The sequence below is a fragment of the Xenopus laevis genome, chromosome 9_10L (assembly GCF_017654675.1).
Source record: "Xenopus laevis strain J_2021 chromosome 9_10L, Xenopus_laevis_v10.1, whole genome shotgun sequence".
NCBI classification, from domain to species: Eukaryota; Metazoa; Chordata; class Amphibia; order Anura; family Pipidae; genus Xenopus; species Xenopus laevis.
Window position 1 is genome coordinate 31731629 of NC_054387.1, and position 20576 is coordinate 31752204.

A 20576-nucleotide genomic window follows, 5' to 3' on the forward strand; every position below is an offset into this window, starting at 1 on the left:
ACAATTTGCCTTAGAGGGAGAAAAAATTCCTTCCTGACTCCAAAATGGCAATCGGACTAGTCCCTGGATCAACTTGGACTATGAGCTATTCTGAGAATGCAAGGTCCAGACTCTCTACAACACTTCATTACTTTACATTACAATTTCTATTCATATACCAGTCTTTAATTTAAACCACTCCTGGTTGCTAAGGTGATGTTACCCCTAGCAACCAGATAACTGCTGAAAAGAGATACAAAGGGGTCCCTGTTAGTGTTAGTTGCCTACTGATATTACAGTATCACTGGTACACAAATTTAGATATTTTTGTTCTTCTTTGTTCATTCTTCTTCGTGCTCCTATCAGCAGAAAACTGCACCGGCCCGGGGTTATTCCAGCGAGCACCACGGAGTGATCTTCTTCTGGCTTCTTCTTTCTTCAGGCAGCTGCACATGCACATTAGAGTGAAAAGCCGAACTTTAACTAAAAAGTTGGCTTTTTCATTCTACTGCGCATGTGTCTGCCCTGGGAAATTTGAAGAAAGAAGCTGGAAGAGAAGCGATCCGTGCTGCTCGATAGAATAACCCCAGGCTGGTGCAGTTTTCTGCTGATAGGAGCACAGGCCCAGGGTCTCAGGTAAGTAAATACCTTCACTTGGGGTTGCCTAACATTTGGGGGCACCCCCAAGTGCTAAACAACTTCCCTTCTCCTTAAACAATACCTAATATTCATATAATCAAAAAAGGTAAATTAATCTTATAAACGCCTATAGAATAATATACTTTTTTTTAAAACCTGTTGAAGGAAAAATCAGTCCCTAATCCTAAATTCTAACAAAACCATCTGTAAATTACATCTGTTGAAGGAAAATCAGCCCCTAATCCTAAATTCTAACAAAACCATCTGTAAATTATGTTATACTATTTCAAATATTTATTGCATAACCACATAAATATTAAAATGTACTTACATGTAAATAAATCCTGTGGGAAATAAATGATAATCATTTTAAAAAATAAAACATTCAAGTCTTCACTAAACTCCTATAGAATACTATACCTTTTTTTTTAACACCTGTTGAAGGAAAAGTCAGTCCCTAATCTTAAATTCTAACAAAACCTGTTGAAGGAAAAGTCAGTCCCTAATCTTAAATTCTAGCAAAACCATCTGTAAATGATGTTATACTACATACACATACATATTAAAATATATACTTAAAGGGCACCTATCACAGCCAAAATCAAACACATATTAACAATCTGACCAGTACAACCTAAACATGTCTAATCAAACTACATATATAGTTGTTTTTTGTTGTTTTTTTTTTTTTAAAAAATGCAGGTTTTAAAAAAATCCCTTCACTGAGGGAGGCCATACTGTGGCTATAATATGCACTGACTACCCAGAATGCCTTGTTTTAGTAAACTCCTCCACTAGAAGTATCACAAGATTTCCCTATGCTTGCCTCAGCTAGAATTGCAGTGGAGAACTTTGACATAGTGTCTTTACTTAGTAAATGATTTTAGCTATGATTGGTGCCCTTTAAATGTAAACTAATCCTATAGGAAATAAACGATAATCATTTTATATATATAATGAATATCTATGTAATAAATAATAAAAGATTCAAGTCTTAACAAGGCCTAATATCATTAATATCATATAATCATGCTAATGGAATCATACATTTCTATAGAATACTATACTTTTTGCAATGTTGAAACCTTATGTTAAACTTATCTACAGCCAGGCTATTGCAGCACATGGCTTCTGGACATTTGATGGAATTGGCTGTTTTGTTGTCAAGTGAGTATGGTTCAGCCCACTGCATACTCCTGCCAGGTGGGATTCAGGAAGGAAAACTCTTGAAGGATGTTGATATTGCTGTATCCATTCTCTAAAGATAACGAGAGCTCTTCAGAAGATGCACCGAGGTTCTCAGATGATGGCTACAAACAAAGCACAAACTTGTTTGGACACAAAATAACAGATTATCTGCAGTGTTTATTCTTTCTTTTTTTTCTTTAATTTTGCAATAGGTCAAAGTTTTTAAAAAAACTCATGTACCGCTGTATGATGGATAAAGGTAGAAGTGTTCTATGATATTACGGTTTTTATCTTAAGGGAAGGCTGTTACAAAAATGTAATTCTAAGTGTAGCAGGAACTTACCACTTGAGGCTGGATAGGGGGCTTTAACCTCTGCCTTTCCAGCTCCACCCAGTCTACAGATGCAAAGAAAGGGTGTTTCCTGATATTGCCGTTGGTGCCAAGTCGGTGTAGTGGATTTTTCTTCAAGAGCTAAAGAAAAGAAAAAAAGTGCTGCAATTAACTGACATACCGGTAAGTAAATATAAAATCCTACCCTTAGATTGAATTAAAATATACAGCTGTCCTTGTGCTTCATAAACATGTCTAGTTCCCTCAGTTCCTTAATCTCTTTTTCATACTCAACTAGAGGAACAGCTGTTGCCCCAAAGGGTTTCCATGGCCATTAGCTCAGCCAGGAAGCCACACATTATTTGTACAATATAATTATATCATATATATTTTACAATATTCTAGTATTTATTCTATAAATAATTATCAAATACGAATTCCCACCTTTTTCAGTAGATTCCTAAGTCTTCCACTAAGCCACTCAGGGTATTTGGGCTTCTCACTGATCGTTGACTCTTTTACCATTGTTCGGACACGACCATTGTAGAATGGAGATCTGCCTGTGGCCATTCGGTATAAAATAACACCAAGCGACCACCAGTCTACAGCTGCGTTGTACTCCTCCATTAACATTACCTTGGGGGGAAAAAAGAATAGTTAATAACCAAACAGGCATTTCTTAAATGTATCCATGTTTGTGTAAATTAAATCTAATTAAACTACTTAAATGTATCCAAAAGTATATGTGTTTTCTATCTCAGAAACTGTTACTTTGCTCTGGTTTCTTACCTCTGGAGCCATATAGCCGTAGGTTCCAACAAGGCCTCTGGTTGTTCTTTCGCCGAACATGTTGTGAACAGCAAATCCAAAATCACATATTTTAATGTGTCCATGTCCGTCCAACAGGATGTTTGCTGGTTTGATGTCACTATAATAAAAGGATGAGCAAGAATTGGCAAACAAATAAATTGGCACCCCCATGTTTTGGACTTTATTTGTCCTCTGATAAGAATAACTAAATTGCTGCAAGCTTAAAGAGATACTGACACCTGAAATTTTTTTTTTTTTTACATCTATTATAATATTGGCTTTGCAAGCTACTTCTAACTTTGCCATAAAGTATTTGTATGATGCTTTTACATTACCTGTCTGATCCCCCATGTTCCTGTATGAGGGGGCTGCCATATTTGTGCAGCAGGAGTCCATTAGCATTAGAAACTGTAACTAACAGGCTGAGATGGGACAGTCAGGTTGGCAAAGTCAGAGTGTCAGAGAGTCAGGCTTAGGAACTTCAACTAACAATTATATACAAAAACAAACCTCTCAGCAAAAAATGATCAAGATGACCTATAGGTAACATTTAATTTACATTCATATGCTAAAATTCATTTTTAAGTGTCAGTATCACTTTAAGTGACCCATGTCTCAAAATGTCTTGCAACATAGGCTTTTTACCGCCTTACAAAAATAAAAGGAAACTGTCTATAAACTCATTAGAGGTGAGACTGGTTTACTAACCGATGAACAATGCCTTTCGAATGAAGGTACTGTAGACCGCAAACAATCTCTGCTGCGTAGAACCTTAATAGAAGAACATACATTTTTGTTAGTTATAGATATAAGCACACTTGCAAAATTAGTTTTTTTTATTTTGTGTTTTTTTTAAATGATTTGCCATTGTGTTCTGTCTCCAAACTAGAATTTAAATTGCTGATTACTTTGGCTCAATGACACCAGCACTGAAGAAGAATATTCATAGGAAGATTATTATTTTGTATTATTAGTAAACAATGTAGCAAATGCAACTTAAATAGAATATATAGAGTAAATAATGTAGTTTAAATAATATAAGTACACTAGTTTCACTGCACACTGCTTTGCCCCCATTTCTTTTAATGGATGTTGCACAGAGCTCAATGTGTGATTTATGTTTTACCCACGATAATGTGGTTAATATTTAATTGCATACAAAAGTATGCACTTGTTTGGGTGTAAAATCTAATTTTTAGAGTCCCATGAGTAGAAAATACCTATAATGTGAATGACTTCACTACTGTTGTATACTGTAGTTACTATAAGACTTACATAACGGCGCTTGACGAAAAGCGTCCATTTTCCATCAAAGCTTCAAGGTTTCCCCCGCTGGCATACTCCAGAACAAAGAAGGCTTTCATCTAGTTAAAAAGACATATAATAATAATAAGCTGAAATATGAGCAAAATAATGGGTATCACATAACATCTATTAATTATGGGTATGGCACAAAGATGTACAAAATTTGCAAAATCAAGTTGCAGTCCCTATACTATAAAACTGTTGCATAAATAGACTTTAGGGATCATTTAACTAAGCACTTTTGTGTCCTGGGAGTGCTGCAGTCAGCATCTCACAATGAGCAGAGACGTACAGTAATATGGAAACAGCAGAATACAGTTTAAAAAGTGCAACAAAATGGCCAATGGCGGCCTTTTTGCACTGTGCACTTTAGCCTTCTGCTAAGTAAATGATCTCTATTCTTCCTTAGTTTTTGAGATCATTTGTAAAGTGCTCCCTTGAGATAAATTTAGCAAAGTTTTGCTGAAACACTGTCCTAATAAAGACTGCCAACCCTGACACCATCTTGTACCTCTGACTGGAATGCTGCGTAGGCGTGGCAAAGAAAAGGGCTTCCTTCAGCAATCCTTAGGGCATGATGTTCCTCCATGATCTCCGGCCTTTTCTTCATGATTTTAATTGCTACAAGTTGATTGCTTTTGATGAATGAAGCCAACATCACCTGAGAATAGATTAAAGAGAGTAAGTATTATTGAGCCAGTTGTAGTGACAGTAGTAATAGAATGCAGGAGCTCAATGGTCAAATAAAAAAATACAATTAAATGTGAATCTAAAATACATAGTAACATACATAGTAAGATAGGTTGAAAAAAGACACGTCCATCAAGTTCAACCTTTTTACTTTAACCTGCCTATCCGCCAGTTGATCCAGAGGAAGGCAAAAAACGCATCTGAAGCCTCTCCAATTTGCCTCAGAGGGGGAAAAATTCCTTTGTGACTCCAAAATGGCAATCGGACTAGTCCCTGGATCAACTTGTACTATGAGCTATCTCCCATAACCCTGTATTCCTTCACTTGCTAAAAAGCTATCCAACCCCTTCCTAAAGCTATCTAATGTATCAGCCCGTACAACTGATTCAGGGAGAGAATTCCACATCTTCACAGCTCTCACTGTAAAAAAACCCTTCCCAATATTTAGGCGGAACCTCTTTTCTTCTAATCGGAATGGGTGACCTTGTGTCAGCTTGAAAGACCTACTGGTAAATAAGCATTAGAGACATTATTATATGATCCCCTTATATATTAATACATAGTTATCATATCTCCCCTTAAGCGCCTCTTCTCCAGTGTGAACATCCCCAATGTGGCCAGTCTTTACTCATAGCTAAGATTTTCCATGCCTTTTACCAGCTTAGTTGCCCTTCTCTGTACCATCTCTAATACAATAATGTCCTGTTTGAGTGATGGGGGCCAAAACTGTACGGCATATTCTAGATGGGGCCTTACCAGTGCTCTATAAAGTGTAAGAATGACCCCCTCCTCCCGTGAAGCGATGCCCCTTTTAATACAGCTCAAGACCTTATTTGCCCTTGATGCTGCTGACTGGCATTGCTTGCTACAGCCAAGTTTATCATCTACAAGGACTCCAAGGTCCTTTTCCATAATGGATTTGCCTTGTGCAGTCCCACTAAGGGTATAAGTGGCTTGGATATTTTTACATCCCAGGTGCATGACTTTACATTTATCAACATTGAATCTCATTTGCCACTTAGCTGCCCAGTTTGTCAAGATCCTGTTGCAAGGATGCCACATCCTGGATGAAATTAATTGGGCTGGATAGTTTTGTGTTATCTGCAAACACTGATACATTACTTACAATACCCTCCCCTAAGTCATTAATGAACAAGTTAAATAAAAGTTGACCCAATACAGAGCCCTGAGGGACCCCACTAAGAACCTTACTCCAAGCACAGAATGTACCATTAACAACCACCCTCTGTACACGATGGCCATCTCCCATTAAGTCAGTTATAATTCTTTAATTTTACAGTACCTTGTACTTGATTCTAACTAAGCTGCATGAATCCATATTGATGACACAACAATCCTTTAAGGTTTTTTTTATTGTTTAATGTTTTAATATGCCCCATATCTCAGAACTGTCAACGTGTCTCACACAGGGTGAACTACATTTATACTTTAGAATCATGACACAGACAGGATTATTTAATACCCCACGCTCCATAATATTGTAACAATAGATAAGCTTAGATAAAGACATATCCATCAATTTCACTTTTTATTTTTATAAATGAATATTATAAATAATATATTACTCACATTGCCAAAACTGCCTTGTCCAAGCTTCTTGAGGAGTTTATAACTCCTTATCTGCAGTGGGGCTGGTCTCCTGACTCGAGCCCGTCGCTTCTTCCTCCTGCCGCCTCCTCCTGGGGAGAAAAATTTGATTAACACCCGTACTAAAATTGTGTAAAAAATATACATCAAATATAAAAAAAATTGTATAGGTATGGGATCTTTTATCCAGAAACCAGTTATCCAGAAAGCTCTGAATTACGGAAAGGCCGTCTTCCATAGACTCCATTTTATCTACATCAAAATTTTGAAAAACGATTTCCTTGTACTTGATCCAAACCAAGATATTAATCTTTACTGGAAGCAAAACCAGCATGTTGTGTTTATTTTTGCATGATTTTCTAGTAGACTTAAGACATGAATATCAAAAGTATGGAAAAAAACATTTTCTGGAAAAACCCCAGTTCCTGAGCATTCTTGATAACAGGTCCCATACCTGTAATAGTGATGGCTTTAGTTTTATGAATCAGGACAAGCCTGTAGTGTTTTCCGTCCATACCTGTGGTGGCCATTTCCATATGGAGCATTTCTAAAAAGGGTGAGTTTTCTATTAATAGTTTTTGAGAAACTGTTTAGTAAACCCCCAAAGTAGATTTGTTCATAACCAAAATCTCCCATTCAACATTACTAATATTGTTCTTTTTCTCAATATAAAAAAACAGATACCCATCATATTCAAGATCAGGCCCAATTCTTCATATACATCAAGTGCTATATATATATGCTGGTTAAGAACTTACAACCCCATCCCTAAAGGATTCACTTATCTTAGTGCCTTTGCAAGGGTTATTAGACATTGTGTTTTGGTGTACAGACTTAGCATTTAAACTGTTCATTGGTTGCTAGGTGTTAAGTAGCATAGCAACCAGGGAGTACGATTAATAAAAGAGGGGCTGAAAAGAAAATGAGTTGAAAATAAAACATAAACAATCACAAATATGATAAACCTGAAGCCTTGCATTCTGTTTTTGGTTGCTGGGGTGAGTAGTGCTAGAAAGGCCTAGATTCGGAAGGGTAATAAAGCAAAAGCATGCATGATAAATAACAACTGAAAAGTTGTTTAGAATAGGCCCGTCTGTAACATTCTTTAAGCGATGGCCTGCATATTTTTAAGACATTATGTTTAAAGTTGCTGGGGTGAGTTATGCATGACAACCCAAGTGCATGATAGAAAGGACTAGAATTGGAAGGTTAATGCAAAAAACCTGCAAAATAAGTAAACACCAATTGAAAAGTTAGTCAAATTGTATAAGTGGCCTGCATGGTTTTAAGACATTCTGTTTATGGTTGCTCGGGTGAGTTATGCATGGCAACCAAAGTGCAGGCTGGAAAGGGCTAGAATTGGAAGGGTGATAATGCAAAAAACATGTGAAATATATGATAAAGACCAATTGAAAAGTTGTTAACGAGTCAAATTGAATAAGTGGCCTGCATATTTTCAAGACATTCTGTTTACTGTTGCTGAGGTAAGTAGTGCACGGCAACCAAAGTTCAGGCTGGAATGGGCTAGAATTGGGAGGGTAATAATGCAAAAAAAATGCGAAATAAATAATAAAAGATCAATAAAAAGATAAATAAAAAGTTGTTTGGGATAGCCAATCTATAACATTCTTAAAGTGAATGAAGAGTCAGATTGTGTAAGTGGCCTGCATATTTTTAAGACATTCTATTTATGGTTGCTGGGGTGAGTTATGCATGGCAACTAAAGAGCATGTTAGATAGGGCTAGAATCGGAAGGTTAATAATGCAAAAAACATGCAAAATAAATAAAAGTTGTTTAGACTAGCCCCATCTTTAACATTCTTAAAGTGGCTTGCATATTTTTAAGACATTCTGTTTATGGTTGCTTGGGTGAGTTATGCATAGCAACCAAAGTGCAGACTGAAAAGGGTTATAATTGTGGGTAATAATGCAAAAAACATGCAAAACAAATAATAACGATCAATTGAAATATTGTTTAGAATAGGCCTATCAATAAAAAGATAAAATAAAAAGTTGTTTGGAATAGCCAATCTATAACATTCTTAAAGTGAATAAAGAGTCAAATTGTATAAGTGGCCTGCATATTTTTAAGACATTCTTTTTATGATTGCTGGGGTGAGTTATGCATGGCAAGCAAAGTGCAGGCTGGAAAGGGTTAGAATTGGAAATGTAATAATGCAAAAAAAACATGCAAAATACATGAAGACCAACTGAAAAGTTATAACTTTTTTGAAGTAAAGAAAAGTGTCAAATTGTATAAGTGGTCTGCATATTTTTGAGAACCAAAGTGTAGGCTGGAAAGAGATAGTTTTGATGGTTAATAATGCAAAACATAAGCAAAATAAATAATAAAGACCAAATTGAAAGTAGTTTAGAATAGGCTTGTCTATATCATTCTAAAAGTTAATAAAGAGTCAAATTGTATAAGTGGCCTGCATATTTTTAAGACGTTTTCTTTACGGTTGCTGGGGTGAGTTATGCATGACAACCAAAGTGCAGGCTGGAAAGGGCTAGAATTAGAAGGGTAACAATGCAAAATAAATAATAAAGACCAATTGAAAAGTTGTTTAGATTATGCCTGTCTATAACATTCTTAAAGTTAATAAAGAGTCAAATTGTATAAGTGGCCTGCATATTGCAAGACATTTTCTTTACGGTTGCTGGGGTGAGTTATACATGGCAACCAAAGTGCAGGCTGGAAAGGGCTAGAATTAGAAGGGTAATAATGCAAAATAAATAATAAAGACCATTTGAAAAGTTGTTTAGAATAGGCCTGTCTATAACATTCTTAAAGTTATTAGTCAAATTGTATAAGTGGCCTGCATATTTTTGAGACTTTCTGTTTACGGTTGCTGGCGTGAATAATGCATGGCAACCAAAGTACAGGTTGGAACTGGAAGGCCAATAATGCAAAAAAAAAAAGAACATGCAAAATAAATAATAAAGACCAACTGAAAAGTTGTTTAGAAAAGATCTGTCTATAACATTCTCAAAGTGAATAAAGAGACAAATTGTATAAGTGGCCTGCATGTTTTTAAGACATTCTGTTTATGGTTGTTTGGGTGAGTTATGCATGGCAACCAAAGTGCAGGCTGGAAAGGGCTAGAATTGGAAGGGTAATAATGCAAAAAACGTGAAATAAATGATAAAGACCAATTGAAAAGTTGTTTAACAAGAGTCAAATTTTATAAGTGGCCTGCATATTTTTAAGACATTCTGTTTATGGTTGCTGGGGTGATTTATGCATGGCAACCAAAGTGCATGCTAGAATTGGAAGGGTAATAATGCTAAGAACATGCAAAATAAATTATAAAGACCAGTTGAAAAGTTGTTTAGAAAGGATCTGTCTATAATATTCTCAAAGTGAATAAAGAGTCAAATTGTATGAGTGGCTTGAATATTTTTAAGACATTCTGTTTACTGTTGCTGAGGAAAGTAATGCACGGCAACCAAAGTGCAGGCTGGAAAAGGCTAGAATTGGGAGGGTAATAATGCAAAAAGATATGTGAAATAAATAATAAAGATAAATTGAAAAGTTGTTTGGAATAGCCAATCTATAACATTCTTAAAGTGAATAAAGATTCAGATTATGTAAGTGGCCTGCATATTTTTAAGACGTTCTATTTATGGTTGCTGTGGTGAGTTATGCATGGCAACTAAAGTGCATGTTAGATAGGGCTAGAATCGGAAGGTTAATAATGCAAAAAACATGCAAAATAAATAATGAAGACCAATTGAAAAGTTGTTTAGAATAGCCCCATCTATCACATTCTTAAAGTGGCTTGCATATTTTTAAGACATTCTGTTTATAGCCAATCTATAACATTCTTAAAGTGAATAAAGATTCAGATTATGTAAGTGGCCTGCATATTTTTAAGACATTCTATTTATGGTTGCTGTGGTGAGTTATGCATGGCAACCAAAGTGCAGACTGAAAAGGGTTATAATTGTGGGTAATAATGCAAAAAACATGCGAAACAAATAATAAGATCAATTGAAATATTGTTTAGAATAGGCCTATCAATAAAAAGATAAAATAAAAAGTTGTTTGGAATAGCCAATCTATAACATTCTTAAAGTGAATAAAGAGACAAATTGTATAAGTGGCCTGCATATTTTTAAGACATTCTTTTTATGATTGCTGGGGTGAGTTATGCATGGCAACTAAAGTGCAGGCTGGAAAGGGTTAGAATTGGAAATGTAATAATGCAAAAAAACATGCAAAATAAATGAAGACCAACTGAAAAGTTATAATGTTTTTAAAGTAAAGAAAAGTGTCAAATTGTATAAATGGCCTGCATGTTTTTAAGACATTCTGTTTACAGTTGCTGGGGTGACTAATGCATGGCAACCGATGTGTAGGCTGGAAAGGGCTAAAATGTAGTGATGTGTGGGCCGGCCCGATACCCGCGGGTTTACCTGCGGGTCTGGTGGGTTCGGGCTGATCCAGCAGACCGTTTGCGGGCGGGTCCGGGTTGAGCTCTATTTCCTGCTCTCCCTGCCCACCACCTTGAACTGCCGGCTTCATTTTTTAAAGATGACGCTTGTTTCCCCCTGTCCCTTTTGTGCCATCGTCGGTGGGGCGGCATGGGTCTAAAAATGGAAGTCAGGTGGAGGGAGGGCGACTTAGGGTCAGTGCGGGTCGTGTTTTACCTGACCTGCACATCACTAGTAAAATTGGAAGGGTAATAATGCAAAAGACATGCAAAATAAATAATGAAGCCCAATTGAAAAGCTGTTTGGAATAGCCCCATCTCTAACATTCTTAAAGTTAATAAAGACATTTTCTTTACGGTTGCTGGGGTGAGTTATGCATGGCAACCAAAGTGCAGGCTGGAAAGGGCTAGAATTAGAAGGTTAACAATGCAAAATAAAGACCAATTGAAACGTTGTTTAGAATATGCCTGTCTATAACATTCTTAAAGTTAATAAAGAATCAAATTGTATAAGTGGCCTGCATATTTTTAAGACATTCTCTTTACGTTTGCTGGGTTGGGTTAGAAAGAGCTAGCTTTGAAGGTTAATAATGCAAAAAATATGCAAAATAAATAATAAAGACCAATTGAATAGTTGTTTAGAATATGTCTGTCTATTCTTAAAGTTAATAAAGAGTCAAATTGTATAAGTGGCCTGCATATTTTTAAGACATTTTCTTTACGGTTGCTGGGGTGAGTTATGCATGGCGACCAAAGTGCAGGCTGGAAAGGGCTAGAATTAGAAGGGTAGTAATGCAAAATAAATAATAAAGACCATTTGAAAAGTTATTTAGAATAGGCCGTCTATAACATTCTTAAAGTTAATAAAGAGTAAAATTGTATAAGTGGCCTGCATATTTTTGAGACTTTCTGTTTACGGTTGCTGGGGTGAATAATGCATGGCAACCAAAGTGCAGGTTGGAAATGGAAGGCTAATAATGCAAAAAAAAAAAAACATGCAAAATAAATAATAAAGACCAATTGAAAAGTTGTTTAGAGTAGTCCAGTCTATAACATTCTTAAAGTTAATAAAGAGTCAAATTGTATAAGTGGCCTGCGTATTTTTAAGATGTTTCTTTACGGTTGCTGGGGTGATTTATGCATGGCAACCAAAGTGCAGGCTGGAAAGGGCTTGAGTTAGAAGGGTAATAATGCAAAACACATGCAAAATAAATAATAAAGACTAATTGAAAAGTTGTTTAGAATATGCCTGTCTATACCATTTTTAAAGTGAATAAAGAGTCAAATTGTATAAGTGGCATGTATATGTTTTTAAGACAATCTGCTTACAGTTGTTGGGGTGAATAATGCATGGCAACCAAAGTGCAGGCTAGAATTAGAAGGGCAAGGGCAAAATTCAATATACACTTTGAAATCACTAAGAAACATATGACGAGCAACCATAAAAGCACACAAATTGAAATGTGGTGTTTAGTCTTAGAGCAATAATGCAACATGTGAGTGAGCCCCCGATAAGTGCACATAATATTCTATGTGTATACATGCCAGGCATCTGCAAGCCCATGGGCAATCTACATATATCAGCTTTGCTGAAACACCACAGCCCACATTCCTGATCTTGCAAAGACTTTTTTTTGTTGTGTCCCAGGAAGGGTTTTAAAATAGTGGCTTGTTTATTTATTGGGGCTGCCGAGACCCAGCACTGCCATCAGTGATTCAGCAAGGGGAGCCGAAAGTGGGAGGCCTCTATAGCCCCTTCATTAGGGAACTGTCTGTGGGTAGGAGTTTAGGAGGTAGAAGCAAATTATAAAATGCCTAAATTCCAGGAGGCAAACCTTCAGTAGGTTGAATGCATGAACTACACTCATATACTACAGCCAGCTAGCAAATATATAAGGCAGTTCTAATTATAAAGTTACTTTATCAGTGAAATGTAACTTCAAATTTTCTACAGAGGTGTAAAACACTCCTTAAATCCACTTTTTGGCTGAAACTCTCCTATAGCTGTGAGCTGTCTTATGCTCAGGCTAGCACGTGACAGTTAAACTGTTAAATCTGATGCAGCTCTATAATATTTCTGTACCCCTAGCCCATAAATTAAATATAAAACCTATAGAGAAGACAAACTAGGTCTACCAAAGCTTTCTGTGTGATCAAAGGTCAATGGAATATTTATACAGAACCATCATTCTTTAAACATTGCTTGTCATAGTATTAAAATGTTTCAAAACTACTTATGAACTTGCCTCTTCACTATAAGTCTTTGTGTTAATATGATTGAAACATGAAAATGTACTGGGTTTGTAGGTATTATGGAAGGAGGACAGTTTTAAAACAAACCCTATGATTTATGCTTAGCTGGGGATTTGCTACCGTTGCCATTGACTAACCTGAATGGTTGGACTTTATGCCAGTCTCTTCATTTGGTGTCTAGTAACCCATATAAACCCATCAGCAAGTAGCACATATTGTCTATTTAAAAGCAAATATCAAATTGGTTGCTGTAGGTAATTGGACAGGATGCAAAGAAAGAAATTGGCAAATTAGATAAAAAGCCTGTCATTAATATTTACTAGGCTGGGTCATTTGGCTTACAGAGGAGGAACCCTGGGCAGAAATATCAAGGTTCCTAGATGGACCCAGCTAGACATAAAATTTGCATGGATTTTGTGTTCAAAGGAGAAAATTCTCTGTAATGTACTTATCACATATTTAGCAGATATATATAGTCGGTCATAAACACACACCCCTGTAGAACACTTATTTAGACACTTTACAAATATAATTGGTAGCCAGCCATAAACTGCTTCTCATTACCTTTCACATTCTCTGGACTTCTTGGTCTTTTCTGAAGTCTCTCCTGACTCCTCATGTCGGCCATCTCTACTCTCCTCCAAAATAATCAAGTTTTTAAAGTTTTTCTCCGTAAATCGCTCTGTAAATTCGCTTTTGACTGAGACAGTCTCCTCAAAGCTGCTGCTTTCACCAACACTCTCCTCTCAACTGTCAATAACTGTCTCTTTCTCCCCTAGCTTTGAACTGTCTCACGCTCAGATTGTCTAGCATGAGACAGTTAAACTTCAATCTGATTCAGCTCAATAATATTGCAATGCCACTAGCCCATAATTGAAACATAAAACATATAGGGAAGACAAACTAGGCCTACCAAAGTTTTCTGTGTAATCAAAAGTAGATGAAATGTTTATACAGAACAACCATTCCTTGAGCATTCCTTGTAACTGTATTAGAATGAGCAGAAAGAGGAGAAAAGAACTGACCAAATAATTGCACCTTCCCATCTATTACATCCGAAACCTCATGTGTATGATGTTAAAATGTAACCTTTAATAAATAATTGATATAAAAAGTCCAGTGTGAATCATTTAAAATGAGGGTTAGGAGTAGTGATGGGTGAATAAATTTGCCTAGCACGAATTCATGGTGAATTTCCATGTTTTGCCACCAGCGAATAAATTTGCGAATCTCCAGAGAAATTTTGGCGGTATCAAAAAGTTTTGTCGCAGCAGAAAAGTCGCTCATGTCAAAATTGCCGTGCGTTAACACTATTCAGACGCCCATTGTCTTTAATGCCTACATCGAAATTGACGCAATCAGCTTTTCGGACGTGTGTCCAAAATTTAAAATGTTTTTGCTGTTTCGCAAATTTCGCTGGAAATTAGCTAATTTTTTGGCAGAAATTCACCCATCACTAGTTAGTAGCAGGGGGACGGAATAACTGCGCTTTGGACTGATCATAATAAAAAGTGCATTGCATTTTGGAAGAAGAACACTGCATCATGCTGTGGGGCTGTGTGGCTAGTTCAGGGACTGGGGCCCTTGTTAAAGTCGAGGGTCGGATGAATTCAATATCAACAAATTCTTCAGGATAATGTTCAAGCATCAGTTCCGCAGGGGTTGGATATTCCAACAAGACAATCACCCTAAACACACTTCGAAGGCATTTATGCAGAGGGAGAAGTACAATATTCTGGAATGGCCGTCACAGTCCCCCATCTTGAATATCATCGAAAATCTACTGGATTATTTGAAGCAGGCTGGCTATGCTCCACAGCCATCAAATTTAACTGAACTGGAGAGATTTTGTATGGACGAATAGTCAAAAATACCGCCATCCAGAATCCAGACTCATCAAAGGCTACAGGAGGCGTCTATAGGCTGTTACATTTGCAAAAGAAGGCTCAACTAAGTATTGATGTAATATCTGTTGGGGTGCCCAAATTTATGCACCTGTCTAATTTTGTTATGATGCATATTGCATATTGTCTGTTAATCCATTAAACTTTGTCACTGCTGAAATACTATTGTTTTCATATGTTAAAATGAAGTTGCTACTTTGAAAGCAAGAGGGGTTCCCAAACTTTTTCACATGACCGTATGTTGTTGTTTATCCTTATTAATAACATTGGCATCAAGTATAATTTTTACAGTCAGGTGCCTGGTATGGAGAACTGCAAACAAAACTACACTTAATATTCCAGGTGGGGCCTTACCAGTTCTTTTTAAAGTGGGGAAAAATACCCTCTTGTCCTGTGAATCTATATCCCTTTTAATATGTTGCTAACCTTTCCTGTTGCTGATTGCACAGGATTTTCCTAATGTAGCTCCATTAAGCATATAAGTGGCTTGCAAATATCGGTATGAGATCCGGAAACCCGTTATCCAGAAAGCTCTGAATTATGAAAAGGCTGTCTTCCTTATACTCCATTTTATCCAAATAATCCACATTTTTACAAATGAATCTCTGTAATAATAAAACAGTAGCTTGTACTTGATCCCAATTAAGATATGATTAATCCTTATTGGACACAAAACCAGCCTATTGGGTTTATTTAGGGGCAGATTCATTAAGGGTCGAATTTCGAAGTTAAAAATACTTTGAAATTCGACCCTCGAATTGAAATCCTTCGACTTCGAATATCGAAGTCGAAGGATTTAGCGCTAATCCTGCGATCGATCGAAGGATTTTTCGTTCGATCGAACAATTAAATCCTTCGAATCGAACGATTCGAAGGATTTTAATCCAACGATCGAAGGAAAATCCTTCGATCAAAAAAAGGTTAGCAAACCTATGGGGACCTTCCCCATAGGCTAACATTGACTTCGGTAGGTTTTATCTGCCGAAGTAGGGGGTCGAAGTTTTTTTTAAAGGGAAAGTACTTCGACTATCGAATAGTCGAACGATTTTTACTTCGATTCGTTCGATTTCGTTCGAATTCGAACGAATTTAACCAATTCGATGGTCGAAGTACCCAAAAAATACTTCGAAATTCGAATTTTTTTCATTCGAATCCTTCACTCGAAGTTAGTGAATCTGCCCCTTAATGTTTAGATGATTTTCTAGTAGACTTACGGAATGACGATTCAAATTCTTGAAATATCCATTATCCAGAAAACTCTAGGTCCAGAGCATTCTGCATAATGGGTTCCATACCTCTACTTAAAGGCCACATGACTTTATTTGGCCATTAAACTACTCTCTGACTATTAATCTCCATATATTTCACATTAGGGGATGTGACGAGTAAAAGGCTGGGGTTTTTTTCTGCAGCTTCATGAAAAGGCCCCTGTGTTATAAAATAAAACGTGAGAGTTTGTAAATTCCATCTGGCCTAACAAAGAGTTTTTTATGAAGACAGGTTAGCTGGCTCCTGATAAAACTGATCATGATATATATGAAGTGTGGACCTTAGGACCTTAGATTGTAAGCTCTACTGGGGCAGAAATTGATGTGCATGATGTATAATCCTTGTAAAGCTCTGAGGAATATGTCATTGTTGCATAAATACCAGGAAGAACAATACAAATTCTTATTTTAAGAGCAAACGGAAAACATGGGCAATATTAAAGCTAATAGCAATATATGTTGCGGTCCATTGGATCTTGCAGTAATTGCTGCTCTGACTAGAATTCTCCAGGGTTATTTATCAAATCCAGGCCTAGAAAAGAATGGTGTCAAATCAGGGAAATTTATCATGCATTAAATATTGGTGGGACCACAAAAAGTGTAATGCTAATCAGGTATTTTTCTCTATTTGTGGTGCACTTAATTACTTTTTAATGCTCCACATTTTTCCACTTGCAGAAACCATTCTGCTGAAATTGAAAAACCTGCAAAAACCAGTCCCTTAAAAAGAAAAATTCTCCACAAAAACTGGTCTTTATCTATTAACCTTCAATTATAAAAGTTGTTTTTTTCAGTCAACTGCAGCAAACTAACATCCCAGGACCACACATGTGTAGAAACAGCAGCTTTCACTGTTATGCTTGGAACCTGGGGTTTTCTGGATAATAGATATTTCCATAAGATGGATCTTCTTGCCTTAAGTCTAAATAATGTAACCGTGAAATAATCCCAATAGGCTGGTTTTTCTTCCAATAAGGATTAATTATATCTTCTTGGGATCAAGTACAGGATACTGTTTTATTATTACAGAGAAAAACTAAATTTTGACAAATTTGGATAAATGGAGTCAATGGAAGCTTTCGGGATAACAGATCCCATACATGTATTTAGTAATTTTACCATACTCTGCTTTTTGCTGTATTTTGGAAGGTTAAACTTTTGTTTATGTTTTTTCCAAAATGAATTCCCCCGATGACAGCTCAAACATTCTGATTACAAAAAAGGGCATTCAGTAACTTTGCTGTCTTATTTTAATTTTTAAGACATCAGTATATTCTGTAAATATCCAGACTAGTGGCATGAAGAAATCTGAGGGGGAAGAGAATTGCCAAACTGGTTAAATTCATGCAGGTTTCAGTAAAATGTTTCAACCATAGAAACACTAGGGGGTAAATTTATCAAAGAGTGAAGTTCCGCCACTAGAGTGAAATTCCAAAGCTCACAATTCATTTCTATGGGATTTTAAAAGGCATATTTATCAATAAGAGAAAGTTCACCCTTTGATAAATACGCTTTTTAAAATCCCATAGAAATGAATGGAAAGTGGCAGAATTTCACTCTAGTGGCGGAACTTCACTATTAACTTCACTCTTTGATAAATATACCCCTAGGGGGTAAATTTATTATGCTGTGCAAAACTAAATTTACCAATAAAAACTATGTAAAAAGCTGTCAAAATAAATGGCAAATTTATCAAGGTGTGTGTAATTTATGCCTAAGCCTGGCAACGTGTGGTGTATTGGTATTGCCCAACCAGTAAGAGCAAGAATACTAATGTTGCTTGGGCTTTCCTGAAAACCTTGTGTTGAGAGGTCACAGGCTGAACTTTGTCCTTTGCACCATCACATTTTGGGGTCTCTTCATATCACATACTGTAGTTGTGAAATCATCATTTTGGGGTCTGTTCATATCACATACTGTAGCTGTGAAATCATGTGCATTTGTGTACAACATTTACAAAAGCTGTAGCATTCACACTTTTTGTGTTTTGTTTTTGCACTCATTTGTGCGGCAAATAAGATGCATATTTTGAGTCTATTTTTGGAAATGTGTAAAAGCCCTAGCTTTGGGATATGCAGTTAGGTATGTTGGAGTAGAAAGTACTATTACCCATTTTACATTCTTCAGCATGTATATTTTCTAAAATACATGGCGTTTCCTTAATGGTTTTGTTAACAAATAATATGCTGTTTTGTTTGCAGGGGCCAAGTGTCAGCCAAGGAAGTGTTGTATGGACTATGTATGTTTTGGAGTACTATAAACAACATATTTATAAATTCCTTATGAATTTGTGGTTCCTGTTAATTCAGACGATTTCCATTCAATAACCCCTATTTTGGAATTGTGCCTCTGTGCCTATTAATGGCAATTATGCTGTAAATGTAACTCTTATACTGATGCTTTCATCTTTGTAAAAATATAAGCAACATATTTGTGAACAAGCTGTACTGTGGTTGGAACACATGCACAGGGAAGCGGAACACAATACTTGTGTTTCTAGTGAGCAATTACCTTTTCTAATGATATTTTAGAGCCACAAAACCATTGGATTTCATGGTAAAATAGTTATCTTCACCCCATGTCATTCCATTTAGGGGATTTGAGTCCACCCTGAACAACTGGATCATTAAAAGTAGTTGACTTCAGTGCTACCCACTCTCATTAAATGGTTACTGGAACCTCAAGTTTTTTTACTGTCTAAGAAAATACTAGAGTGTTTACATTATTTAAATTGGGAGGTTCAAGAACTGCTTCCCCCACCCACAGGTAAATATTATTACATTTCTTAGCAACACCTAATTATGAGGAGCATATGAAATTATATCTGGATTTCAGTGCTTCCTCGGGTCAAGCGATACATCCTTCAACAACTATTTTCTCTGCCATGTGTTCTAATTTTCCTCTTTAGGTATTTTTCCCCAACCAAGTCCTGTTTAAAACCCAATCTAGCCATTGCGTGTAAGTTAGCATTTTGCTCCTAGTGCTTCACCATGGCATATTTATTTATGCTTTCCACATCTCTACTCATAATACTACCACTCAGATAAATCCCACCAAACCTGCTATGAACCTGTCTCAGTCCCCTGCCACCCATAACGCTACTCTCTGCAAAATGGTTCTGTCCATCCACTCAAAAGTTAAGGCAGCCGCAGACACATTCCACGTCACTTCTTCCAACCTATATATTTTTACAGCCAATCTGGTCAGTATTTGCACTGTGCCAATAGCTGTGGCCTGCATCTGATTTCCCCGCCGCTCTCGAGAGCAGCAATTCGCTGTAAGGGTTTATGCACAAGATTTAGCGACCAATAAAGGCATTGTGGGCAGGGAGTCGCGCTGCAGGTGCATTGTGATTACAGACAACAAATGAGGAGGGCATAGATCTGTGGCTTTCTTATTATCTGCAAAAAGCAGCACATAAAGTACTTTGGGCCTCATACGTTGAGCTCATTAGAAGGAGTTGTTTTGCTCCCTGGGCTGCTCGATGCTAATAACATATACCTCAACACTAAACAAAGCCTCTTTATTTTTTTTGGCCAGGTTTTTTTGAAGACTCTCAAAATAAAAACAGTGCCATTTTAAGTAGTGACTCCCTGTTGCTTGAATGAGATATTGTGCCCACATGCTAGCTTACAATAGCCATTAAATGCACATGTAAGTTCCAAATGTGGCAGCCCCTCTCATACAGAAACAGGAGAAATGAGATAAGTAATGGAAAATCATCAGACAGATACTATAATGGTAATTATAAACATAATGAAAAGGTGGTGATAGATACATAAAAATGTTTAATTTCTGGTGTCATTATCTCTTTAAGGTAATGGCAGGGGAAGGGAGGGCATTTAAAGCACTCACTTTTTAGTAACCTGTGAACACTGAGTCAGAGAACCTTAATCAGATCTCTTTAAAACTCTTGTCAGCCTAGCATGGCCTGAAAAAGCACCATTATGTTGCCATAAACTATTGACTTGCTTTTTCTCCCTCCTGCCATCATGTGTTCTGTGATAGAGGGCATAAAACATCACACTAGAAGATGGGAAATGTAAATATTGACTGACAATGGACTGACATTTGGATATGGATTCATTTAGCAGCACTGTCTACTAATTTGTAACACTGATGTGAATGTCGGCATTTGGACTGACCTTCACATTTATTTCTGAAC

At 36.6% G+C, this 20576-nt stretch overlaps 1 protein-coding gene across 1 annotated transcript; it reads right to left on the reverse strand.

The window, feature by feature from the left end:
- Positions 1-1731: 1731 nt before the first annotated feature.
- On the reverse strand, positions 1732-13867 carry LOC121397945 (protein kinase C theta type-like). Its single transcript, XM_041576268.1, has 9 exons — positions 13804-13867; positions 6533-6672; positions 4764-4913; positions 4223-4311; positions 3656-3718; positions 2927-3065; positions 2582-2773; positions 2150-2278; positions 1732-1928 (listed from the first exon to the last, which is right to left on the reverse strand). Exons 1-9 carry the CDS (start codon positions 13865-13867, stop codon positions 1797-1799), a joined length of 1098 nt encoding a protein of 365 aa, XP_041432202.1. The 3' UTR covers positions 1732-1796.
- Positions 13868-20576: the final 6709 nt, after the last annotated feature.

Coding starts and splice junctions, on each gene's coding strand:
- LOC121397945 (XM_041576268.1), bottom strand. CDS start 13,867: ATGGCCGACATGAGGAGTCAGGAGAGACTTCAGAAAAGACCAAGAAGT. Junction 6,673..13,803: donor AAGTCCAGAGAATGTGAAAG/GTAATGAGAAGC, acceptor ACACAATTTTAG/TACGGGTGTTAATCAAATTT. Junction 3,066..3,655: donor TCGAAAGGCATTGTTCATCG/GTTAGTAAACCA, acceptor CTTTTATTATAG/TGACATCAAACCAGCAAACA.